The 25,910-nt window shown below is 51.7% G+C and overlaps 1 protein-coding gene across 3 annotated transcripts in view; it reads left to right on the top strand.

Annotated features, from left to right (window-relative positions):
- The window catches only part of GALNT13 (polypeptide N-acetylgalactosaminyltransferase 13), an 82,059-nt gene that overhangs the window by 39,507 nt on the left and 16,642 nt on the right, over positions 1-25,910 (top strand). For all 3 annotated transcript variants that reach the window (XM_054380871.1, XM_054380870.1, XM_054380869.1), the window contains exons 4-9: positions 784-991; positions 1,873-2,043; positions 7,351-7,468; positions 14,273-14,453; positions 21,579-21,718; positions 24,271-24,369. In XM_054380871.1, the coding sequence (XP_054236846.1) occupies positions 784-991; positions 1,873-2,043; positions 7,351-7,468; positions 14,273-14,453; positions 21,579-21,718; positions 24,271-24,369 (917 nt within the window). The remainder of the gene's footprint in view (positions 1-783; positions 992-1,872; positions 2,044-7,350; positions 7,469-14,272; positions 14,454-21,578; positions 21,719-24,270; positions 24,370-25,910) is intronic.

Raw genomic sequence — 25,910 nt, 5'->3', positions numbered from 1 at the left:
ATGTCTTGCTGAGCATTGCTCAGCTCCTCTCTGGGGCTGCTCTTCCCCGGGCTCACAGCCCCAGGGCTCTCAGCCTTTCCTCCTCACAGAGATGCTCCAGGCCCCTCAACAGCTTTGCAGCCTCCTCTGGACTCTCTCCAGCAGTTCCATGTCGCTCTTGAATGGGGAGCCCAGAACTAGCCCCAGGACTCCAGCTGTGGCCACTGTAGATCAGAGTACAGTGGGAGGAGAGCCTCCCTCAGCCTCCTGGCTACACTGTTCTGAATGCAGCTCAGCAGACTGTTGTCCTTCTTGGCCTTGCTGGCTCATGGGCCACCTACTGTCTACTGGAACTCCAAGGTGGAGGTTCTACCTCAACATGAGAAGGAGAAAAGAAGGGGATTTAATAAATGTTTATCAATATCTGAGGGCTGGGGATCATGAAGGAGGGGACAGGCTCTGCTCACTTGCACCCTGGGGTAGGACAAGGGGCAGTGGATAGAAACTCCACCACAGGAGGTTGCACCTCAACAGGAGGAGGAACTTCTTCAGTGTGAGGGTCACAGAGCACTGGAACAGGCTGCCCAGAGAGGTTGTGGAGTCTCCTTCTCTGGAGACTTTCAAGAGCCTTCTGTGACCTGTGCTGGATTCTATGGTCCTGCTCTGGCAGGGGACTTGGACTCGATGATCTCCGGAGGTCCCTTCCAACCCCTAACGTCCTGTGAGGCTGTGGAGCTCCATGAAGCTGCCTCCCTAGAGGGAAGCCCCTAAGCTGCTAACCTTGATTTCCATTCTGTTTGGCAGAGTTTCTGAAGGCCTCTTTAGAGAACTACGTGAAGAACCTGGAAGTGTCCATCAAGATCATCCGGATGGAGCAGCGGTCGGGGCTGATCCGGGCGCGGCTGCGGGGGGCTGCGGCCTCCAAGGGGCAGGTGATCACCTTCCTGGATGCCCACTGTGAGTGCACCCTGGGCTGGCTGGAGCCACTGCTGGCTCGCATCAAGGAGGACAGGTATGTGAGGGGTCTGCTCCCATCCTCCAGGCCCTGCCTGGGCTTCACCAGCTGCTAAAGAGTGGACGTGAAACCAGGTTGTTGTTGTGAACCTGTGGAGTTATCTTTGATTCATCAGGAAAAGAACCTCTGATGTTTGTAACAAACTCTGAATTACAGCCAGGGTGTGCCCGGGTGGCCAAGAAGGCCACCAGCAGCCTAGCCTGGATCAGCAGTGGTGTGGCCAGCAGGAGCAGGGCAGGGATTGTCCCCCTGGGCTGGGCACTGGTGAGGCCGTACTTTGAATCCTGGGTTCAGTTTTGGGCCCTTACTCTAAGAAGGATATTGAGGGGCTGGAGCAGGTCCTGAGAAGGGCAACAAAGCTGGGGAAGGGTCTGGAGAACAGAGCTGGTGAGGAGCAGCTGAGGGAACTGGGATTGTTTAGTCTGAAGAAGAGGCTGAGGAGAGACCTCATTGCTCTCTACAACTCCCTGAAAGGAGTTTGCAGCCAGGTGGGGGTTGGTCTCTTCTCCCAAGGAACAAGTGACAGAGCAAGAAGAAACAGCCTCAAGTTGCACCAAGGGAAGTTTAGTTTGGACGTGAGGAACAATTTCTTCACAGAAAGGGTTCTCAGGCCCTGGGACAGACTGCCCAAGGCAGTGGTGGAATCCCCATCCCTGGAGGGATTTCAGAGCCATGTAGATGTGGTGCTGAGGGCCATGGTTTAGTGGCAGTGACTTATCAGCAGTGGTAGGATTGTGAGCTCCAGGCGAGCAGTTGGACTTGATGATCTCAAAGATCTCTTCCAGCCTCCACAGCTCTATGTGAAGATGCCAAAATGTTGTGGTTTTAAAAAAGCTGGGGGTTTGGTTGGTTTGTTTTTTTCTTTTCCTTTCTGCCAGGAAAACTGTTGTCTGCCCAATCATTGATGTGATCAGTGATGACACCTTCGAGTACATGGCTGGATCTGATATGACTTACGGAGGCTTCAACTGGAAACTCAACTTCCGCTGGTACCCAGTTCCTCAGAGAGAGATGGACAGGAGGAAAGGAGACAGGACCTTGCCTGTCAGGTAAGGAGAGTGAAGCAGCAGCCTTGGGGCTGTTTGACTCAACCAGGGGCTTGCTTATGTAGAGGAAAAACCTTAAGGTCTTGTAGTGATAGGACGAGGGGCAACAATTTGAAACTGGAGCAGGGCAGGTTTAGGTTGGACATCAGGAGGAAGCTCTTCACAGTGAGGGTGGTGGAGCACTGTGACAGGTTGGGGTGGAAGCTCCATCCCTGGAGACATTCAGGGGTAAACTTGCTGGGAACTGCAGCAGGTTGGGGTGGAAGCTCCATCCCTGGAGACATTCAAGGGTAAACTTGATGGGCCCCTGAACAACCTGATCTAGTTGGGGATGTCCCTGCTGACTCCAGGGTGGGGGTTGGCCAAGATGACCTTTGAAGGTCACCTCCAATCTGATGCAATCTGTGAATTATTTGAGGTATTTGGTTGTGATGGTTTGCACTTTAAATACCTCCTTTTATTGCCTAGAAGATAAAATTAGTGATTGTACACTGAGTCTAAAAGGATTTAAGAGCATGTCCTCAATTCTCATGATCTTTCCTGACCTCCTCCATTTAATTGCTCAAACCACCAACCTCTTGAAAAAATTCTAAATGAGGCTGAAACCCAAGAGATGGAACAAAAAAAAAAAGAAAGAAACTTCCCCGGCAGTGGATTATTTGCTCAGCTCTAGAACCTTCTGTCCTCCTCCTGAAAAGCTAAAACCCAACCCCAAAAAAAAAGCTTTCATCCAGTAGGTTTCATGGTTTCAAACCTGTGCAAGAGACATGGAATGGTTTCAGACCTCTGAGAGAGCCATGATGAAGTGGAGAGAATTCCAGCCCTGCATTCCCTGCAACAGGCAGATAAAGGGAGAGCCAGCTCAGGGACAGGGTCACACTGCCAGGTAAGGCAGGGCATGGGCAAAGAGAAGCCTTTCAGAGCCTGTTTGGAGAATCATAGATTTGTTTTGGTTGGAAAAGACCTTTCAGATCATCCAGTCCCACCATCCTCTAACTCTACCAAGGCTGGTGCTAAACCATGGCCCTCAGCAGCACATCTCTGCCTCTTTGAAACACCTCCAGGGATGGGCATTCAACCACCCCCCTGGGCAGCCTGGTCCAGTGTTTGAGAACACTTTCAGTGAAGAAGTCCAACCTAAAGCTCCCCTGCTGCAACTTGAGGTTATTTCCCCTTGTCCTGTCACTTGTTCCTTGGGAGAAGAGACCAACCCCCACCTGGCTCCAGCCTCCTTTCTTTTATGCATAATTTGTGTTGTTGGAGAAATGGTTTCATGGCAAGCCGAGGCTGCTAAGAGCTCCCTAGTTGATCTCAAAGCCTTCAGCCATCCCATGTGGTGACCATTAACCCTGATGGAGCTGAAGGTAGAAGGTCAACCACACCCTCAGAAGAAGGTGCTTGGGATTCTAGTTGCTAGGTGTGAAACTTCTTTGCTGAGGGACTTAAAGGAACTGTGGAATGCCTAAGGAAGGGATTTGAGGCAGGTGAAATCTCTGCCTCTGCTGGACTCTCCAGACTTAGAGGGGAAAGGTTAATGAAGTCAGTGACTCTGCTGGGGAAACCCCAGTGCTCATTGGCATGCAGAGCAGCTGCCAAAGGCTTCTCCTGCCCACAGCCATGACAGGAGTGAGCTTGGGGCTTTAGTAAACACAGTGCTTGGTGAAGATTGCAGGTGCCTCTTGTGCCAATTAGTGATGCCTTGCCTTGGGTGGATCAGGTTCTGATCCCAGATGCATCAAGGGATGTTCCTCACTCACCAATCCCTACCACTTCTGCCCCTTGTGTTCTTCTGGTTCTTAAATCCAGCCTGATGTCCCTTTTCTTGTTCTCATTTTCTTCTCCTTCCCTTTGTCAATTTCTTATCAGTTCTACTCTGCTCTGGTGAGGCTTCACCTGGAGTCTTATTCTGGGCTTCCCAGTTCAAGAGATACAGGGAACTGCTGGAGAGAGTCCAGTGAAGGCTGCAAAGCTGCTGAGGGGCCTGGAGCATCTCTGTGAGGAGGAAAGGCTGAGAGCCCTGGGGCTGTGGAGCCTGCAGAAGAGCAGCCCCAGAGGGGAGCTGAGCAATGCTCAGCAAGAGCTAAAGGAGCTGTGGGGGGCAAGAGGCTGGGGCCAGACTCTGCTCAGTGGTGCCCAGGGACAGGCCAAGGGGTAGCAGGCACAAACTGGAATTCAGGAGGTTCCATCTGCAGAGGAGGAGAAAGTTGTTTGGTGTGAGGGTGCTGGAGGCCTGGAGCAGGCTGCCAGAGAGGTTGTGGAGTCTCCTTCTCTGGAGAGCTTCCAACCACACCTGGCCATGGTGATGCTGGGCAAGCTGCTGTGGGTGCCCCTAGTGTAGCAGGGGGGTTGGAGTGGATGATCTCCAAGAGGTCCCTTCCAACTCCCAGCATACTGGATTTCTGTGAAAAGTAACATCAGGAGCTTTCAGTTTGTGATGCTAGGACTGAAAGTATAAAATGAGAACAGGAAAGGGACATTTAGAAGAAATCCTTGAAGAAAAGGTCATTCCTGGAGACAGAGCTGGTCAAGGCAAACATTTAATTCCCAAGTCTGTTAGGATCAGCTCAGACATTTTTCAGGTGTATGGGCAGGAATCAAGTCTGAAGTCTGGCTGTGAATGCAGATGAGCTGTGGAGCTTTGCAGCCTTCCAGGTTGTTGCTTTAGGGCTGTGCTGCTCCCCCCTGAAAGTACAGCAACCCCCAAGGATGCAGTGGTGGAGGTTGGGAGTGAGAAGCCCAGGGGTTTCTGGGCAGTGCAAGTGTCAAATGTAGCTTAGGTTGGTGGTGAATGTTCCATGGGTGCAGGCAGCTGAAGCCAACAATCTGACGGAACCTTTCAGTCTTCTCTTCCCACTGGAAACTCCCTGCACAACGTTTGTACGTTGCACAACACCTTTTGGCTTGGAGCAGACTCATTCCTCCTCCTCCTCCTCCTCCTCCTCCCTTTTTTTTTTTTTGCCTCCAGCAAGCTTCTGAAGCTGCAGGTGTAAGAAGAGAAGATGTCTGTGGCCTGATCTCAGGTCACATCTTATCTCCTTACACCTGCAGCATTAAAACCAAGAGGGGTTTGTGTGCTGGGCAGTTCCTCTCTCTCCACAGCACATTTCTGTGGCTTCCATGTTTGCCCTTTATCTTTTTTTTTTAAGGTGAAGACACTCCAGGAATGCTAAAAATATTTTTTCTTTTTGTCCTGGAAAAATCTCTTCTTGATAGTAAATTAGTTATTGAGAGGGAAAAGGCAAAAGCAAATGTTAGGAGCATGTTTTATTTGTCTTCTTCTTCTTCTGGCTGATTTAAGCTGAGAACTGACTGGCTGCTGCCTGGGTGGAGGAGAGAAGATAGGGAATTGGTGTAAAAGTCTTCTTCCAAGCTATTTAAATCCTGGTCTTGTTGATAGTGATGTTTCTGTTGTGCTTTGAGCCCTTCAGGTGGACATGCAGGTTGGAGAGGTTGGAGGACATGGCTTGAGGTGATCTTAGGTGGTTTTGGGGAGCAAGCAGCCTCCCCCACAATATTCTTCTCTCTCAGCTAGAGAGATACTGATTTGATGGGTGGACTGTGCAGTGGATGGGCTGGATGATCACATCCAAAGGGCAGTGGTCACTGGCTTGATGGTCAGGTGGAGATGGGTGACAAGAGGTCCCTCAAGCATCTGTTACTTGGACCAGTGCTGTTCAGTGATACAGACAGGGAGGTTGAGTGCACCCCCAGCAAGTTTGCTGATGACACCAAGCTGAGTGGTGAAAGAGGTGAGACTGAAGGATGGCATCCATCCACAGGGACCTGGCCAGGCTGGAGAAGTGGACTGAGGAGAACATCATGAGGTTGAAAAAGGCAACGTGCAAGGTCCTGCAGCTAGGTTGGGGCAATCTTTGATATCAGTCCAGGCTGGGGGATGAGGAGATTGAGAGCAGCCCTGCAGGAAAGGACTGGGGAGTGCTGGTGCATGAGAAGCTGGACATGAGCCAGCAATGGGCACCTGCAGCCCAGAAGGCCAATGGCAGCCTGGACTGTGTCAAAAGCAGCATGGCCAGCAGATGGAGAGAGAGGATTCTGCAGCTCTGCTCTGCTCAGACCTCACCTGAAGGGCTGTGTCCAGCTATGGGGTCCCCAACACAAGAAGGACATGGGCCTGCTGGAGAGGGTCTAGAGGGGGTCATGAAGATGATCAGGGGGCTGGAGCATCCCTCCTGTGGGGACAGGCTGGGAGGGTTGGGGTTCTTCAGCCTGGAGAAGAGAAGGCTCCAGGGAGACCTCATAGCTGCACTTCAATATCTGAAGAGGACCTTCAGGAAGGCTGGGGAGGGACTGTTTAGAAGGACCTATGGGGACAGGGTGAGGGACAATGGCTTGAAACTGGAGCAGGGCAGATTTAGGTTGGACATCAGGAGGAAGTTCTGCACAGTGAGGGTGGTAAAACACTGGAACAGGCTGCCCAGAGATGTGGTTGAGGCCTCAGCCCTGGAGACATTCAAGGTCAAACTTGATGTGGCCCTGAGCAACCTGCTCTAGTTGGAGGTGTCCCTGCTGACTGCAGGGGGGGTTGAACAAGATGACCTTTGAGGGTCCCTTCCAACCTGATGCAATCTGTGAACCTCAGGGCTGGGTTCCTGCTGGTTGGGGTGAGGATTTTTCATCTCAGGTACATTTGAAATGCTTGAGAACACAGAGAGCAGATCTATGCAGGGCAGCAGGACACCCCCAGGCAAGGAGAAGCTGCACTCTGACTGGATTTGCCTGTTGTGAGGAGTCACAATCCTGTCAGGAGAGACTATGCCTGCTAATTGTATGCACATTGAGTCTTCCCTCCGAGGCACAGCTGAAGGCAATAAAGTCTCTTTGCTAAGCATCTCAGATTGGATTTGGTCTGGATGCAGAAGGCCAAAATTCCATCCACTTTACCATCACAACGCTCCTGGAACAACCCTATGGAAATGGGAGTTTGGGGGTAGGAAGCAGCCCTGCTGCTCTGGCTCAGGCAGGGCTCTCAGCTTCAGGGGAGCTCTGCCTGAAGGGCTCAAGGTTTGCAAACAAAGCCTGTGTTTGGTTTTGGGGAAGAAGTTTGTGTTTAAGCTGGTTTTGAGTCAAAATAATGTCTGGAGGTAGTGAAATGTGCTGTAGTGTCACAATAAAAATGCCACAGTGTCTTTCAAAAGGTCTTTTTTCTTTTTTTTTTCTCTTTTCTTTCTCTTTTTTTTTTTCTTTCTTTTTTCTATTTTTTTCTTCTTCTTTTTTTTCTTGTGGTTTTTTTTTCCTATCTGTCTCTGTTTTGTTGTTTTGCTTCCTTTTTTATTTTTTTTTTTCAACTAGGACCCCAACTATGGCTGGTGGCCTATTTTCTATTGACAGAAACTACTTTGAAGAGATAGGAACTTACGATGCAGGAATGGATATCTGGGGTGGAGAGAATCTTGAAATGTCTTTTAGGGTAAATTGCCATTTTCCTTCATTTTCTGTCCTCAACACTCTCAAGCCTGTGCTGTAAAAAAAAAAACAAAAAACAAACCAAAACCAAACCCTCCCTGTGCTGCAGACAGGGCTGCTGTGCAAGTTGTGGGTTCATCAAAGCTCTCAAGATGTTTGGGGATGGTTCATTGGAGTGATTTGGTCCTTTTTTTTTTTTTTCCTTTGCTGCATGAAACTTGTTCTTACTGTTGGGAAACTTGGACACTGTCAAGATGATGTCTTTGAGCAACTCTTTTGCTTTCTGATGTGGCCTTCTGGGAGCCAGTGAAGATGGTACCTGAGAGAAAGAAGGTGTAAAGGTCTAGAGTGGGAGGAAAAAAAAATATCAAAGAATCATAGACTTGTTTGGGTTGGAAAAGAGCTCTAAGATCATTGAGTCCAACCTTCCACACAACACCACCATGGCCATTAAATCATGTCCCAAAGTGCCATGGCCACAGGTTTCTTGAACACCTTCAGGCATGGTGACTTCACCCCCTCCCTGGGCAGCCTGTTCCAGTGCCTGGCAACTCCTGCTGGAAAGAAATTGTTCCTCATGTTCAGGTTGGACTTTGATGATCCTTGAGGTCTTTTCTAACCTTATTGATTCTGTGATTCTGTGATGTCCAACCTAAACCTTCCCTGGGGCAATTTGAGGCCATTTCATCTTGTCCTGTCTCTTGTTCCTTGGGAGAAGAGACCAACCCCCACCTGGCTCCAGCCTGCTTTCAGGGAGCTGTAGAGAGCAATGAGGTCTCCCCTCAGCTTCCTCTTCTCCACACTAAACACCTCCAGTTCCCTCAGCTGCTCCTCCCCAGCCCTCTTCTCCAGACCCTTCACCATCTCTGTTGCCCTTCTCTGGACATGCTCCAACCCCTCAATGTCCTTCTTGGAGTGAGGAGCTCGAAACTGAACCAAGGATTCAAACTGTGGCCTCACCAGTGCCCAGCCCAGGGGGACAGTCCCTGCCCTACTCCTGCTGTCACACCATTGCTGATCCAAGCCAGGATGCTGGTGGCCTTCTTGACCACCTGGGCACACCCTGCCTCATCTTCAGCTGCTGGCAACCAGCACCCCCCAGGTCCATTTCCACCAGGCAGTTTCCAGCCATTCTGCCCTAAGCCTGGAGTCTTCATGGGGTTGCTGTGACCCAAGTGCAGGACCCAGCACTTGGCCTGATGGAAGATAGAAAGTTCTAGAGTGTAAAAAAAAACCAAACAAAAAACCCAAATCAGGTCTCTGTTTTCAAATCTGTATGTGGTCATGAACTGGGAAGTTGTGGCTGGGATGTTGCACAGAGAAATTTCATGTCCTGCAAAGCAGTTCCACCCCCATAGAAGGGGGTTTGGAACTAGATGATCTTCAAGGTCCCTTCCAAACCATAACCATTCTCTGAATCTATGATTTAACCCTGACAAGGGTAACCTCAAAGCCATTTGTTTCTGCTGCATAAAAGCAAGCAGGTCAAGGGAGGCTCTCTTCCCTCCTCTGCTCTCCCCTGGTCAGCCCACATCTGGAGTATTGTGTCCAGTTCTGGGCTCCTCCCCAGTTCAAGAAGGACAAGGAACTACTGGAGAGGAAACAGCAAAGGGCTACAAAGGTGCTGAGAGGACTGGAACAGCTCTGATGGGGAAAGACACAGAGAATTTGGGTTAGCCTGGAGAAGAGCAGCCTGAGGGGGGATCTCATCAACGCTGATCAATACCCAAAGGGTGGGGGTCAGGAGGATGGGACCAGGCTTTTTCCAGTGGTGCCCAGTGACAGGACAAAGGGTAATGGGCACAAACCTGACCATAAGGAGTTGCATCTAAACATGAGGAGGAACTTCTTAAATTTAAGGGTGACAGAGCCCTGGAGCAGGCTGCCCAGAGAGGTGGCGGAGTCTCCATCGCTGGAGACATTCCAAACCCACCTGGACATGTTCCTGTGTGACCTTCTCTGGGTGACCCTGCCTTGGAAGCGGGGGAGGGGGGGTGGACTGGATGATCTCCAGGGGTTCCTTTCCACCTCTACCATTCTGTGATGCTGTGATGAAGGAAACCTTTTGTAGGACCAGTTTGGAGTCATTGCTGTGGAAAGATCTCATTTAATCAATCAAATGGTTAAAATATTGAACTCCCCATTTGGAGGAACCATAGCAGCTATAATCCCTGAAAACCCAGCTCTAATAGAAAGAGATAAAAAGGTGATGGTGGTGGGAAGTCCATGTTGGAGAATGCATGGAGGTTGATTCTCCATGGGATCCTTTTGGCAGTGGCTATTCCTGTTTAACAAGGACACAAACAGTGGTCTTTGGGGTTTTTTCCTACCATTTTGCCTTTTTGAGGGCAGCAGAATAAAATAATTGACAATTCCACAGCCTTTTCCTGCTCTTCATGGATTCATCTGAGCACAAAGCATTTCAACCTCTGCTGAGAGCAGCCTGGGAGGACTCACTGAGCTTCTACCATATGCTGAAGAGATGTCACAGAATTGTCAGGCTTGGAAGGGACCTCAATGATCATCCAGTTCCAAACCCCCTCCCCTGCCATGGGCAGGGACACCTCCCACTAGATCAGGTTGCCCAGAGCCTGCCAAGGAGGTTCTTAATGCACACTCCTGCTCCAGTGATGAAGAAAACTTCCCCAGGGCACTTGAGCAATTTCAAAAGGGATTTTTCTCTTCACCTCCTGCTGCCTGGGAAACCTGTGCTGGGGATACAAGGTGTGAGTCAGCTGCTGGGTGGGATGGGTTGGGCTTTGTGGTCATGCCTAGTGCAGGTTGAGCTGCAGGGTCTCTGGTTTTGTTCCCTGGGAACTTGTATCATTTCTATGATATAAAAACATTTGAGAGGTTTGGGATTTTTTTTTTCTTCTGTTGTTTGGGTTTTTTTTTACCTTCCCTAAGAAGTGGTTCCTTGAGTCTTGCTTCAGGCTGGACTTGAATTAGAATCACAGAACCATTGAATCACCCTGGCTGGAAAAGATCTTTAAGATCATCAAGTCCAACCATTAACAAAACACTGCCAACCATGGTCCTCAGCACCACATTTTCACAGCTTTAAAACCTCCTCCAGGGATGGGGACTCCACCACTGCCCTGGGCAGCCTGGGCCAGGCCTTGACAACCCTTTCTAGACCCATAGAACAATTCTGGTTGGAGGAGACCTTTAAGAATATCAAGACCAACCATTAACCCAGCACTGCCAGGTCACCACCAAACCATCTCACTCAGCACCACATCTGCATGGCTCTGAAAGCCCTCTGAGGATGGGGACTCCACCACTGCCCTGGGCAGCCTGGGCCAGGCCTTGACAACTCTTTCTGAACCATAGAATTGTTAAGGTTGAAAAAAAAAGCAACTTTAAGGTGATGGAGTCCAACCAAATACCCAACATTTTGCCTAACAGCCAATTTTGTTGTTTTGCAGAAATCATCTCAGCTACCTGTTGGCACAGACAGGAAATGGTGGCACTTATCATAGGCTCATAGAATCATCTAGGTTGGAAAAGAGCTCCAAGATCACCAGGTCCAACCATGAACCCAACACCACCATGGACATCAAACCATGTCCCAAAGTGCCATGGCCACATTTTCCTTGAACACCTCCAGGGATGGTGACTCCACCACCTCCCTGGGCAGCCTGTTCCAATGCCTGACCACTCTTGCAGCATAGAAATTGTTCCCTAAATCCCCTTTTTTCCCCTTGATATCCAAATGGACACAGCTGGAAAAGGAAAGGATTGCAGCTGGCAGAGTGACAGCTTCTTCCAAGAACAGACCTGGCTGCTGGTGGCCATCCACCCAATCCTCCTGCAGAGCTTTGCAGAGATCACCAGCCTAAAGCTACCAGCTGTAACTGGAATTTTATTCCTCAGACCCCTGATGGGTGGATACCCCATCCCTGGAACCACTCCAGGTCAGGTTGGTTGGAGCTCTGAGCAACCTGCTCTAAGTTGCAGATGTGATAAGAGGGAATGGATTGAAGCTGGAAGAGGGCAGGCTCAGAGTGGAGATTAGGAAGAAATTCTTCACAGTGAGGGTGGTGAGACACTGGAACAGGTTGCCCAGGGAGGTTGTGGATGTTCCCTCCCTGGAGGTGTTCAAGGGCAGGCAGGATGAGACATTGAGCAACCTGGGCTGGTGGGAGGTGTCCCTGCCCATGGCAAGGGGTTGGAACTGGATGACCTTTAAGGTCCCTTCAAACCCAACCCATCCATGAATCTGTGTTCCTGCAAAGGAATGGGAGGAGGCAGTGGAACACTGGAATGTGTTGCCTAGAGAGATGGTGGAGGCCACATCCCTGGAACCATTGCAGCTCAGGTTGTTTGGGGCTCTGAGCAACCTGCTCTAGTTGCAGATATCCCTGCTGAGTGCAGGGGGGTTGGACCAGATGAGCTTTAAAATCCTTTCCAACCCAAAGAGTTCTATAGTTCTAAGAGTCTGTTTTACTAGGTAAAACCCATCATTTATTTTTAAGCATTTCCTGTGATTTTCTTTATAGAACTCCTTCAACAGTCCTAATTTTCTGCTAAATCCTCTAAGTTGTTGGTTTGGGTTTGGTTGCTTTGGGTTTTCTTTATGTTTTTTTTTTCTTTCCAGCCAGAGAATTGCCCTGAAAACTTCATCATCAGAAAAGAGCTCAGAGAGCTTTGGAAAGGGTATTAAAAATAATCTGTCCCTCAGGAAAAGGAAAACAAAAGAAAACAAACCCAAAGATTACTGTTTAGAGTAATCCAAAAGAGGCCAACACAAAGCAGGAGAAAGCCACTGCCCATGGCAGGGGGGTTGGACCTGGAGGATCTTTAAGGTCTCTTCAAACCCAAACCAATCTATGGTCTTCAAGGTCCCTTCCAACCCCAACCCTTCTGTGAATCTATGAGATGTGCAGTCCCACAGGACTAAGATGCTGCTTGGTTTTCTGGTAGCTGTTAGGAGGACAGAAGAGAGCAGAAAATCTTTCCACCTGTATTCCCTTGGTGTGATCCAGGAATAAGTCTCTGAAATTCCTGGTTTGAGGGTGGGAGGAATTCTTGCAGTCAGTGGAGCGAGGACCAAGGGTGTAAGACAGGAGCAAGGATGTTTACTTGACTTGGAACTTGCTGTAGTATCTCATCTGTAGAAACCACAGGGTGCAGACTCCACATCCTGCAGCAAAAGGGACTATCAGAGAATGCCAGTGTGGTGGGGCTTGGAAGGGAGCTCTGGGGATCACCCAGTCCAACCCCCCTGCTAAAGCAGGGCACCCACAGCAGCTTGCCCAGGAGCACAATGGCCAGGTGGGCTTGGAAGCTCTGCAGAGAAGGAGACTCCACAACCTCTCTGGGCAGCCTGCTCCAGGCCTCCAGCACCCTCACAACAAACAACTTTCTCCTCATCTTCAGGTGGAACCTCCTGACTTCGATTTTGTGCCCAGTGCCCCTTGTGCTGTCCCTGGGCACCACTGAGCAGAGTCTGGCCCCAGCCTCTTACCCCCCACAGCTCCTTTAGCTCTTGCTGAGCATTGCTCAGCTCCCCTCTGGGGCTGCTCTTCTGCAGGCTCCACAGCCCCAGGGCTCTCAGCCTTTCCTCCTCACAGAGATGCTCCAGGCCCCTCAGCAGCTTTGGAACCTTCTCTGGACTCTCTCCAGTAGTTCCCTGTCCCTCTTGAACAGAGGAGCCCAGAACTAGACCCAGCACTCCAGCTGTGGCCTGACTGTGGCAGAGTAGAGGGGGAGAAGAACATCCCTGGACCTCCTGCCCACACTCTTCATGCACCCCAGGAGACCATTTGCTTTCTTGGTCACACGGACAGATTGTTGGCTGTGGGCAACTTGTTGTCCACCAGCACTACCAGGTCCTTCTTTCCAGCAGGTCATGGTAATGGCAGAAACAGCTGTGCCAACATCTGGGCATTGAGCAAGGTGCCCCCCAAGTGCCAGGATCCACACTGTAGACCCCTACTCACTCCATGGTTCCATCCCCATGGGGGTGTAGATATCCACAAAGTATTTTTTTCCTGCTTCTGATTTGTAGGAAAAGCCTCAAAAGTTCTTTCACTTACATACCAAATTCTTCTTGGCCTTCAATATTTCTGAGGGATGTGTGCTGAGGTCTGGGGGAAGTGACTTTGGCTTCATGTTCCAAAATGATGGAAGGAGAAGAGTCCTGACCATGGGCTACAGGCAGCTCTGGTGGGGTCTCATGCTGTCAGGGGTGGAGCAGAAGTGTCTGTCAGCTCAAGGGGGGTGCTGGTTAATGAATGTTTGTGTTTTGAGAGGGATGAATTGAGCAACCCCAAGCCTTCATTTTCATTTGGGCCATCTCCTCTTGTCCTGTCACGTGTTCCTTGGGAGAAGAGGCCAACCCTCACCTCTCTCCAACCTCTTTTCTGAGAGTTGTGGAGAGCAATGAGGTCTCCCCTCAGCCTCCTCTTCCCCAGTTCCCTCAGCTGCTCCTCACCAGCCCTGTTCTCCAGACCCTTCACCAGCTTGCTTGCCCTTCTCTGGACATGCTGCAGGCTCTCAATGTCCTTTTTGGAGGGAAGGGCCCAAGCTGAAGCAAGCCACCTTCCTAAGGTGGTGTTTTGGGGTTGTTTCTGCTCTGAGGCCAGAGGAGCAGATGAACAGAAGCAGGTCATGTTGCTCTTCAAGTCTCTGCACTTCCGTTGCCATCAAGAGTCGTGCCCTTGCTGCTGCCCTCCAACTTTTGCTTGAATTTCCCTGTTGGGTGGTGACCTTGGGAGGTAAATCAGGAGGTCAGTGGCCACCTGCCTGCCAGCCCCTCCTGGCCTCTGCTTTAGTCAGTGTTTTCTGCCTGTCTTGGTTTCAGATCTGGCAGTGTGGTGGCTCCCTGGAGATCGTCACCTGCTCCCACGTTGGCCACGTGTTCCGGAAGGCAACCCCTTACACCTTCCCTGGTGGGACAGGACATGTCATCAACAAGAACAACAGGAGGCTGGCAGAGGTCTGGATGGATGAGTTTAAGGACTTCTTCTATATAATATCCCCAGGTAAGAAAGTGTTCTGTGATCCTCTGACCTGTGAAGGGGTCTGGAAGACAGGAAAGGGAAATGCAAGGTGCAGACAGGTGAGTGCAGATGTCTGGAGGTACCTACTAAATGTTGGAACTAGATGATTCTCTTCAGGTGGAACCTCCTGGGCTGCAGTTTCTGCCCATTGCCCCTTGTCCTGTCCCTGGGCACCACTGACAACAGTCTGGCCCCAGCCTCTTGCCCCCCACAGCTCCTTTAGCTCTTGCTGAGCATTGCTCAGCTCCCCTCTGGGGCTGCTCTTCTGCAGGCTCCACAGCCCCAGGGCTCTCAGCCTTTCCTCCTCACAGGATGCTCCAGGACCCTCAGCATCTTTGGAGCCTCCACTGGACTCTCTCCAGCAGTTCCCTGTCTCTCTTGAACTGGGGAGCCCAGGTTTTTAATCTGAGTTTTAGCTTTGTAAGGGGATTGTGAGGAGCATGTTGGATGATGTAAGACTTTCATTCTTGCTGCTGCTGGTTCCAGCCTGGAGCTGTGTGTGGAGCTGCTGTCACAGGGCATTATTTGGGCTGGCTGTCAAGGAGATGGAGGGAGGTGGGGAGAGAGGAAAGAAGAAAAAGAAGGAGGGAGGAAGAGATGGAGGGGGAGGGAGAGAGGGAGGCATGACTGGTTGGATGGATGGATGGGGGGAGGGAGGGATGGATGGATGGATGGGTGGATGAATGGGTGGATGGGTGGATGGATGGATGGATGGTTGGATGGATGGATGGATGGATGGATGGGTGGATGGATGGATGGAGGGATGGATGGATGGATGGGTGGATGGATGTTCTCTGGTTGTGAAGGAATGGTGAATACTCATGTGTCATCTTCTGAACTGGCCATTATCCCAAGGGTCATCTGGGTAGAATAGCCCAATATGGGCATTTGTAAGCAAGGAGATGCTTTTGATGGTAGAAGCCATTCTGAAGCTCTGTGTAGAAGAGCAAATGCCATGCAGGAGCTCACATGAGTGCTTGTTTTGAAGTCCCCTCATACACACTTGTGTCTTGGACAGGAATTCCATGAGATGAATTCCAAGATGGAGAGAATCAGAACCACAGAATGGGGTGGGTTGGAAGGGACTTTAAACATCACCAAGTCCAACCCTCCTTCCATGGGCAGGGACAACTTCAGCTAGGTCAGGTTGCCCACATTTCCTGGTGTGGCAGAGAGCAGCTTCTGCAGTCTCTTGGATGCTCCATCTGGGGGCTGCCTTTCCAGTTTCCTTGGTTTCAGCAGCAGCAGGAGCAGCAGCAGCAGTGGGGGAGGATTTTTGTCAGCAGCATTTTTGCACTGGGCTGTCCAATATTGGACTTTCCAGCCTGTGTTTCATCAGCTGGTTGCCAAGGTGAGGAGACATCTCTGCTGCCATTAGAAAAGACCAAGTCTTGCTGTAGGCCATTTTAATTTCATCTCCTGAGCACAGAGGGCAAAGCAGGGCTGTTGTTAATGACCCATTGCTCAGCAGGCTTAACAGAGGTTCCTTCAGGCAGGAAAAGCTCTTGGTGAAGGCATCATTCTCCTCCTTCCATCTGGTGAAACTAGCTGGGCTCCCTTCTGGCCCTTCTGTTTTTCCTAGCACTTTGCTGGGGGTGAAGGACACCCTGGAGAAGTTTGCAGATACCACCAGCCTGGGTGGGAGTGTTGATCTGCTGGAGGGTAGAGAGGCTCTACAGAAGTAGCTGGACAGGTTGGATCAATGGGATGAGGTTCCACAAGACCAAGTGCTGGGTCCTGCACATGGGTCACAACAACCCCATGAACACTCCAGGCTTGGGGCAGAGTGGCTGGAAAATGCCCAGCAGAAAAGGACTTGGGGGTGCTGGTTAGCAGAGGATGAAGATGAGCCAGGGTGTGCCCAGGTGGCCAAGAAGGCCACCAGCAGCCTGGCCTGGATCAGCAATGGTGTGGCCAGCAGGAGCAGGGCAGGGACTGTGCCCCTGTAGTGTGCACTGGTGAGGCCACAGCTTGAGTCCTGGGTTCAGTTTTGGGTCTCTCACTCCAAGAAGGACACTGAGGGGCTGGAGCAGGTCCTGAGAAGGGCAACAAAGCTGGGGAAGGGTCTGGAGAACAGGGATGGTGAGGAGCAGCTGAGGGAGTTGGGGGTGTTCAGTGTGGAGAAGAAGAGACTGAGGGGAGACCTCATTGCTCTCTACAGCTCCCTGAAAGGAGGTTGGAGTGAGGTGGGGGTTGGTCTCCTCCCTAGTATCAGGTGATAGAATGAGAGGAAATGACCTGAAACTGTGCCAGGGGAGGTTCAGGTTGGAGGTGAGGAACAATTTCTTCACTGCAAGAGTGGTCAGGCACTGGAACAGGCTGCCCAGGGAGGTGGTGGAGTCCCCATCCCTGGAGGTGTTCAAGAAAGCTGTGGCCAAGGCACTTGGGGACATGGTTTAATGGCCATGGTGGTGTTGGGTTGAAGGTTGGGCTGGATGATCTCAGTGGTCTTTTCCAACCCAAACAATTCTCTGATTCTAAGATCTTCCTCAGGATCAAGAAGCAAATGGAGGAGAAAGGTACTTGGAGGTTTTAGAACATAAAGTTAACATTTTAATGACAAAAGTCTTAATGAAAAGACATCTCTAGAGGGTTCCCTCAGATCTCTAGGGGGTTCCCTCACAGAACCAAGCCAGTTGCAGTTGAGTAATTAGGGCTCTCCCCTGGGACCTGATTAGTTTGATTTCTTTCCTGGTGTCCTAAGAGAGAGAGGAACCAGTGGCTGGTCACAGTGGTGGTGTGATAAATAGACCTCCCAGGATAATGAGATGCCCACCTAGTAATTAGAGCTGGAGGTGGAAGTCTTGATCAGTAGAGTTGTGAAGTGCTTGACTATGCACCAGTAGAGGTGAGCAGGTGCCCTGCTGGAAGGCAGCTCCACAGAGAAGGCCCTGGGGGTGCTGGTGGACAAGAACTTCCCCATTAGCCAGCAATCTGCCCTTGTGGCCAAGGAGGCCAGTGGTCTGCTGAGGTACATGAAGAGTGTGGCCAGCAGGACAAAGGAAGTTCTCCTGCCTGCCTACTCTGCCCTAGGAAGGCCACAGCTGGAGCATTGTGTCCAGTTCTGGACAGAGAACTGCTGGGGAGAGTCCAGTGGAGGCTCCAAAGATGCTGAGGGGCCTGGAGCATCTCTGTGAGGAGGAAAGGCTGAGAGCCCTGGGGCTGTGGAGCCTGCAGAAGAGCAGCCCCAGAGGGGAGCTGAGCAACACTCAGCAAGAGCTAAAGGAGCTGTGGGGGGCAAGAGGCTGGTGCTGGATCCTGGAGCAGAGGTTGTGGAGTCTTCTTGTCTGGAGAGCTTCAAAAACCCGCCTGGGCATTGTGCTCCTGGGCAAGCTGCTGTGGGTGCCCCTGGTGTAGCAGGGGGTTTGGACTGGATGATCTCCAGAGGTCCCTTCCAGCCCCCACCATGCTGGAGTTCTGTGACAGTTGCTGCTGTCAAGACTGAAGATAGCAATTTATTGATCTGTTGGTGCTAGAAATAGACACCTAGGAAAGAAGAAACCTCAGTGGGAGGACACAGGAGAGCAGATGTACATCCTGGGCAGAGGAGATCAGATGAGAGGTCAGCAATGACTGTGCATCAGCCATGAACATGGTGCTGGGGACACTGGAAGGAGAAAACACTGAAACTAAGGGGTGGTGAGACACTGGGACAGGTTGCCCAGGCAGGTTGTGGATGCTCCCTCCCTGGAGGTGTTCAAGGCCAGGTTGGATGAGGCCTTGAGCAACCTGGGCTGGTGGGAGGTGTCCCTGCCCATGGCAGGGGGGTTGGAACTGGATGATCTTTAAGGCCTTCCAACCCAAACCATTCTATGAAACACAGAATCATAGAATCAGAGAATTGTTAGGGTTGGAAGGGACCTCAAGGCTCATCCAGTTCCAACCCCCCTGCCATGGGCAGGGACACCTCACACTACAGCAGGTTGCTCACAGCCACATCCAGCCTGGCTGCAAAAACCTCCAGGGATGAGGCTTCCACCACCTCCCTGGGCAACCTGTGCCAGTGTCTCACCACCCTCATGGGGAAGAACTTCTTCCTAACATCCAATCTGAATCTCCCCATTTCTAGTTTTGCTCCATTCCCTCCAGTCCTATCACTCCCTGACACCCTCAAAAGTCCCTCCCCAGCTTTCTTGTAGCCCCCTTCAGATCCTGGAAGGCCACAAGAAGGTCTCCTGGGAGCCTTCTCTTCTCCAGACTGAACAGCCCCAACTCTCTCAGCCTGTCCTCACAGGAGACATCCATGACCATGCAGCAGCCAGCTCATTGCCCTCAGCCTGCAGAACCCTGAGTGCAGGCAGTGAGGTCCCTTGATGCATTACAGGACCACATCTGCTCCTTGACTGAGAGTTGGCCACCTTGGCAGACTCATCTGTAGAGATAGTGGACTTCAGGGTTGGGTTTGTGACCACTTAGTGCTTCTCTAAGCCTCGTTAGCTCTTAATCAGCATTTCCTGCTCAGCTCCCAGCCCCTCCCTGCTGCTCTTAAATTGAGGCTAAAAGGTGAAGTTCCATCATTTCCCCAGCACTTTATGTGAAGCCTGCTTGAGAATTGAACTAATTGATGGCCTCAAGGTAGGATCACAAGGGAAGAGCCTGGGTTGTACTTGAGATCCTCCCAGCAGATGATGTGCAGGGCCTCCTTTCCAGTGTAATTATTTAATTAGGTTGCTAATGACTCTCTCAATTTAGGAAGGAAGAGCTCTACATAAACATTTTCACTCTTCCCCTCATCCAGTCACAGCCTTTTGGTGCTGGAGGATTGCTGCAAGCAGACCAAAGGCAGGAGAAATCCATTTATCCCATGGATTCTGCAGGGAAATCATGGACTGATTTGGGTTGGAAGGGACCTTTCAAGGTCATCTGATTGAATCATGGAATGCTTTGAGTTGGAAAGGACATTTCAAGGTCATCTCATGGAATCATGGAATGGTTTGGATGGAAGGGGCCTTTCAAGGTCATCCCATAGAGTGGTTTAGATTGCAAGGGACCTTTGAAGGTCATCTCATGGAAAAGTTTGGGTTGGAAAGGACCTTTCAAGGTCATCTCATAGACTCATGGAGTGATTTGGGTTGGAAAGGGCCTTTCAAGGTCATCTCAGAATGGTTTAGATTGCAAACGACCTTTGAAGGTCATCTCATGGAATGGTTTGGTTTGGAAAGGACCTTTCAAGGTCATCTGATAGAACCATGGAATGCAGTGGGTTGGAAGGGGCCTTTCAAGCTCATCAGCAGAAGAGACCAACCCCCACCTGGCTCCAGCCTCTTTTCAGGGAATTGTAGAGGGCAATGAGGTCTCTCAGCCTCCTCTTCTCCAGGCTAAACACCCCCAGTTCCCTCAGCTGCTTCTCACCAGCCCTCTTCTCCAGACCCTTCCCCAGCTTTGTTGCCCTTCTCTGGACTTGTTCCAGCCTCTCAATGTCCTTCTTGGAGTGAAGGGTCCAAAACTGCCCCCAGGATTGGAGGTGTGGCCTCAGCATTTCTTGTTTTGCAACCCAAAGACCATTTGCCTTCTTCAAGTGCCAGCAGCCAGATTAGTCATTAGTTATTTTGATGTTTTTTTGGAGTCCCATCAACTTTTTGTTTTTTAGCTAGTAGTGACAATTAAGTGGGTTTGGGTTGATAATAGCTTGGGTTTAAGTTGAGCAGAAGGGAAGCTAAACGTCTGCTGGAGATGATCCAAATGAAGGTTTCCTGGAGGTCCATCCAGATGAAGTCTTTGCTTGAAGACAGAGCAAGGTGGATGTGCTGGCACCACTATGAGTGATGTCAGTGAGAGCTGCTGAGAGCAGCCAGCACAGGACATGCAGGATGAGGAAAATACAGGACAGAGGAGCTTTGGGAAGGGAGAAGCTGCCAGAGCTGTCACAGAGAGGATTGTTGATGTGTCTGAGGAGGAGCTGTGGAGAGAAAGGGAAGAGAGGGCTGGAGCTGGAGGGTTGATGAAAGAACCATGGAATGATAGATTGGGTTGGGTGGGACCTTTAAAATCCATCTAGTCCAACCCCCTGCACTCAGCAGGGACATCCTCCACTAGAGCAGGTTGCTCAGAGCCCCAAACACCCTGACCTGGGGGACATCTACCACCTCTCTGGGCAACCTGGGCCAGGCTCTCACCACTCTCAGTATCAAACATTTCTTCCCTCCAGTCTGAATCTGTGTCTTTTAGTTCAAACCATCACCCTTTGTCCTGTCATAGAACCAGAGAACTGCTGAGGTTGGAAGAGACCTTTGAGTTCATCAAATCCAAACTGTCACAGCAGGCCCTGCTCAGAAGTCTGTCCCCAGCTTTCTCTCAGGCCCCCTTCAAGCACTGAGAGGCCACCAGAAGGTCTCCCTGCAGCCTTCTCTTCTCCAGGCTGAACAAGCTCAACTCTCTCAGCCTGGCCTCACAGCAGAGAGCTTCCAGCCCTCCCAGCATTGCTGTGGCCTCCTCTGGCCCTGCTCCATCAGGTCCCTGTCTGTGCTGAGGACTCCAGAGCTGCCCCAGCACTGCAGGGGGGGTCTCAGCAGAGGGATCAGAGGGGCAGAATCCCCTGCTGCCCACACTGCTGGGGATCAGCCCAGGACACAGCTGGCTTCTGTGCCATGGAAACTTTTGCCACCACTGTGCTGAGGGTCACCACATGCAGAGACCATGGGCTCTCTGCATCTCTTGTGGGATCCCAAGACCAGAAGAGCCTTGTTATAAACCTACCCCAATGAGGTGAGCATGCCAAAGCCACCAAAGCCTCCTCATCTCTACTTCTGAAGTGTATTACAATGTAAAACTGGCCTGAACAGGCTGCCCAGGGAGGTGCTGGAGTCACCATCCCTGGAGGTGGTCAAGCAAGGTGTGGCCATGGCACTTTGGGACATGGCCATGGTGGTGTTGGGTTGATGGTTGGACTGGATGATCTTAGAGTTTTTTCCCAACCCAAATGATTCTATGATGCTGTAACAACATCTCCCTTTGCCAGCTGGTCCTTCCTGACCAGAATTCCAGCAGCTGGGCACTGCTGAGAAGAAAATGATAAAACCTGGAGGATTTTGATGTGATGATTGATGTGATGATTTCTCCTCAAAACCAATGTTTTGATCCTCTGTCTCTTCTCTTTCACAATTCCAGGTGTGGTGAAGGTGGATTATGGTGATGTGTCTGTCAGAAAGGCACTGAGAGAGAACCTGAAGTGCAAACCCTTCTCATGGTACTTGGAAAACATCTACCCAGACTCCCAGATCCCACGGCGCTACTACTCCCTTGGTGAGGTAGGAACTGGGGCTGGGTTAAAACTGTGATGGGTAAAGGCTTCACACTGGGAGAAGCTCTGTGTAGGTTAGACAGGAGGAAGAAATGATCTGGCCAGGCTGGATCCATAGGATGAGGCCAATGGGATGAGGTTCAACAAGGTCAACTGTCAAGTGCTGCACTTGGGTCACAGCAACCTCCAGGCTTAGGGCAGAGTGGAAAATGCCCAGCAGAAAAGGACCTGGAAATATTGGTTGACAGCAGCTGAAGATGAGCCAGCAGTGTGCCCAGGTGGCCAAGAAGGCCACCAGCAGCCTGGCCTGGATCAGCAATGGTGTGGCCAGCAGGAGCAGGGCAGGGATTGTCTCCTTGTGCTGGGCACTGGTGAGGCCACAGCTTGAATCCTGGGTTCAGATTTGGGCCCCTCACTCCAAGAAGGACACTGAGGGGCTGGAGTGTGTCCAGAGGAGGGCAACAAAGCTGGGGAAGGGTGTGGAGAACAGGGCTGGTGAGGGAACTGGGCTTGTTTAGCCTGGAGCAGGCTGAAAGGAGACCTCATTGCTCTCCACAACTCTGTGAAAGGAGGTTGGAGTGAGGTGGGGGTTGGTCTCTTTTCATGTGCAGTAAGTGACAGGACAAGAGGAGATGATCTCAAGTTGTGCCAGAGGAGGTTCAGATTGGATATTAGGAAATAATTCTTCCCAGAAAGGGTTCTCAGGCACTGGCTCAGGCTGCCCAGGGCTGTGGTAGGTTCCCCATCCCTGGCTTTAAAAGCTGTGTGGATGTGGTGCAGAGGGATGTGGTTTAGTGGTGGTAGCTTAGCAGCAGTGGTGGCATTGTGAGCATTAGGTGAGGAGTTGGACTTGATGAGCTCAAAGGTCTCTTCCAACCTCAACAAGCTGATGCTTCTGTGAAATTCTTCACCATGAGGTTGGTGAGGCACTGGAACAGGTTGCCCAGAGATTTTGTTGAGGGTCCAAGCTTGGAAGCGTTCAAAGCCAGGGTGGATGAGGCCTTGAGCAACCTGGGCTAATGGAAGGTGTCCCTGCCCATGCTAGGGGGAACTTGGATGATCTTTAAGGTCCCTTCCAACCCAACCCATTTTGTGAATCTATGACTTTTCAAAGCTCTTCAATGGTCTGAAGAGTCATGGAATCATAGAATGGTAGGAGCTGGAAGGGACCTCTGGAGAAGATGGAGTCCAAAGCCTCCTGCCAAAGCAGGACCTTTATTTTTGCATCCAGGAAGGGAATCTTCCATCAAAACTTGCAGTTCTAGGGAAGAAACAGAAGGCACAGAGAGTCTTCCAGTTCAGCCTTCAACCAGTGAAAGAGGATTTTACAGCAAGGAGAGAGCTCTGCTAACAAGTGTCAGCTAAGAAGGTTCTGTGTGGTGTTGTCAGGCTGGGAACTAAAAGTGGGAGAAAGTAATCAAATAGTGATTAAACCACCTCACTTTTCCCAGTTTCTATGGAAACAGCAGCTCAGGCAGGAGCTGGGAATTCAAACTCCTACCTGCCTACTTGCAGCTGCTGACTGCCAGCTGAGCAGCAAAGTGGCAGCTGAGCAGCTCAAGTACCACCAGGAATGGACAGCATCCTCCCGGGGAAGGGAGAGGAAATGGCCTGAAATTGCACCAGGGGAGGTTTAGGTTGGAGATGAGGAACAATTTCTTTGCTACAAGAGTGGTCAGGCACTGGAACAGGCTGCCCAGGGAGGTGGTGGAGTCCCCATCCCTGGAGGTGTTCAAGAAACCTGTGGCCATGGCACTTTGGGATATGGTTTGATGGCCATGGTGGTGTTGGGTTGATGGTTGGACTGGATGGTCTTAGAGGTCTCTTCCAGCTGAAACAATTCTGTGATTCTATGAATGTTTAAATCATCTCAGCCCTTTTCATCTCTTTCAACAGACATTTAGGCTCAGAAGGGAAAACATCTGACTTGTGGGAGCACCTGAGTCACAAATGAGCTGCTGGCTGGGCAGGAGGTGATCATGCCCTAAAGCAGCAGCAGCAGCGAAGATTTAGGTTGGACATTAGAAGAAATTTCTTCCCTGAAAGGATTCTCACAGACTGAAACAGGAGAGGGTTGGATCCCCATCCCTGGCAGAGGGGGATGGGATGCTGAGGGCCATGGTTTAGCAACCAAACCTAGTTAGGTAATCATAGAATCAGAGAATGGTTTGGGTTGGAAAAGACCTACAAGACCATCCAGTCCAACCATCAACCCCACACCACCATGGCCATCAAACCATGGCCCAAAGTGCCATGGCCACAGGTTTCTTGAACACCTCCAGGGATGGGGACTCCACCACCTCCCTGGGCAGCCTGTTCCAGTGCCTTCCACTAGCCCAGGCTGCTCTAAGCCTCATCCAGTCTGGTTGGTAACACTTCTAGGGACAACGTATCCATAGCTTCTCTGGGCAACCTGTTCCAGTGTCTCCCCACCCTCATGGAAGAGAACATCTGATGTGTGACCTCAATCTACCCTGCTCCAGTTTGTCTCAGATCCCCTCTCAGGCTGCTCTTCTTCAGGCTAAACAGCCTCTGATTTTCCTGTCTTTCTTCCTTCAGATCAGGAATGTTGAGACCAACCAGTGCTTGGACAACATGGGCCGCAAGGAGAATGAAAAAGTGGGAATCTTCAACTGCCATGGCATGGGAGGAAACCAGGTGAGGTCAAACACCTAAGGTCTTACTTGTGGACCAAATTGCTGCAGCCTGCTGGGGCTGTCCCACCATGCTGGGATAGCAGGATTCATTCTGATGGTCTTTCAAACGAGAGGCTCCAGGTCTCTTCTCCATCCACCTTCTCACACACCTCAGAGCAGAGCTGCCTTCCCCCCTCTCTGCCTTCCCCCCCTCTCTGCCTTCCCCCCCTCTCTGCCTTCCCCCCTCTCTGCCTTCCCCCCTCTCTGCCTTCCCCCCTCTCTGCCTTCCCCCCTCTCTGCCTTCCCCCCTCTCTGCCTTCCCCCCTCTCTGCCTTCCCCCCTCTCTGCCTTCCCCCCTCTCTGCCTTCCCCCTCTCTGCCTTCCCCCCTCTCTGCCTTCCCCCCTCTCTGCCTTCCCCCCTCTCTGCCTTCCCCCCCTCTCTGCCTTCCCCCCCTCTCTGCCTTCCCCCCCTCTCTGCCTTCCCCCCCTCTCTGCCTTCCCCCCCTCTCTGCCTTCCCCCCCTCTCTGCCTTCCCCCCCTCTCTGCCTTCCCCCCCTCTCTGCCTTCCCCCCCTCTCTGCCTTCCCCCCCTCTCTGCCTTCCCCCCTCTCTGCCTTCCCCCCCTCTCTGCCTTCCCCCCCTCTCTGCCTTCCCCCCCTCTCTGCCTTCCCCCCCTCTCTGCCTTCCCCCCCTCTCTGCCTTCCCCCCCTCTCTGCCTTCCCCCCCTCTCTGCCTTCCCCCCCTCTCTGCCTTCCCCCCCCTCTCTGCCTTCCCCCCCCTCCTCTGCCTTCCCCCCCCTCTCTGCCTTCCCCCCCCCTCTGCCTTCCCCCCCCCTCTGCCTTCCCCCCCCTCTGCCTTCCCCCCCCCTCTGCCTTCCCCCCCCCTCTGCCTTCCCCCCCCCCTGCCTTCCCCCCCCCCCCTGCCTTCCCCCCCCCCCTGCCTTCCCCCCCCCCCTGCCTTCCCCCCCCCTCTGCCTTCCCCCCCCCTCTGCCTTCCCCCCCCCCTCTGCCTTCCCCCCCCCCTCTGCCTTCCCCCCCCCTCTGCCTTCCCCCCCCCCTCTGCCTTCCCCCCCCCCTCTGCCTTCCCCCCCCCCCTCTGCCTTCCCCCCCCCCTCTGCCTTCCCCCCCCCCTCTGCCTTCCCCCCCCCCTCTGCCTTCCCCCCCCCTCTGCCTTCCCCCCCTCTCTGCCTTCCCCCCCTACAAATCCAAGCCCTGGAGATCTCTCAGTTAGGACCTGAAGTTGGAACTTTGAGGTCTTTTCCAACCCAAACCAGTCTATGAATCTGTGAACTCAATGAAGTTGGTGCAGCCATCCAAGAAGTCCTTTTGACCATATGTCCACTTGATGAGGGTGGCTTTGGCTAATGCCACATCTGCTAAAGAGAAGAGGAGAAGGTGCAGGAGCTTAGAGACCATTCCCATGTTTCTTTCAGAGATAAGGTCCATCCCAATCTTCACTCTCTTCCTCATGTTGACTTAGGAGATGGAAGTGTTGGCAGACTGTCCTTGAACCCCTTGTACCCCTCCATGGTGGAGGCATCCACAGCTTCCCTGGGCAACCTGTT

The sequence above is a fragment of the Indicator indicator genome, chromosome 5, assembly GCF_027791375.1.
Source record: "Indicator indicator isolate 239-I01 chromosome 5, UM_Iind_1.1, whole genome shotgun sequence".
Taxonomy (NCBI): domain Eukaryota; kingdom Metazoa; phylum Chordata; class Aves; order Piciformes; family Indicatoridae; genus Indicator; species Indicator indicator.
This window is presented reverse-complemented; position numbering and strand designations above follow the sequence as displayed.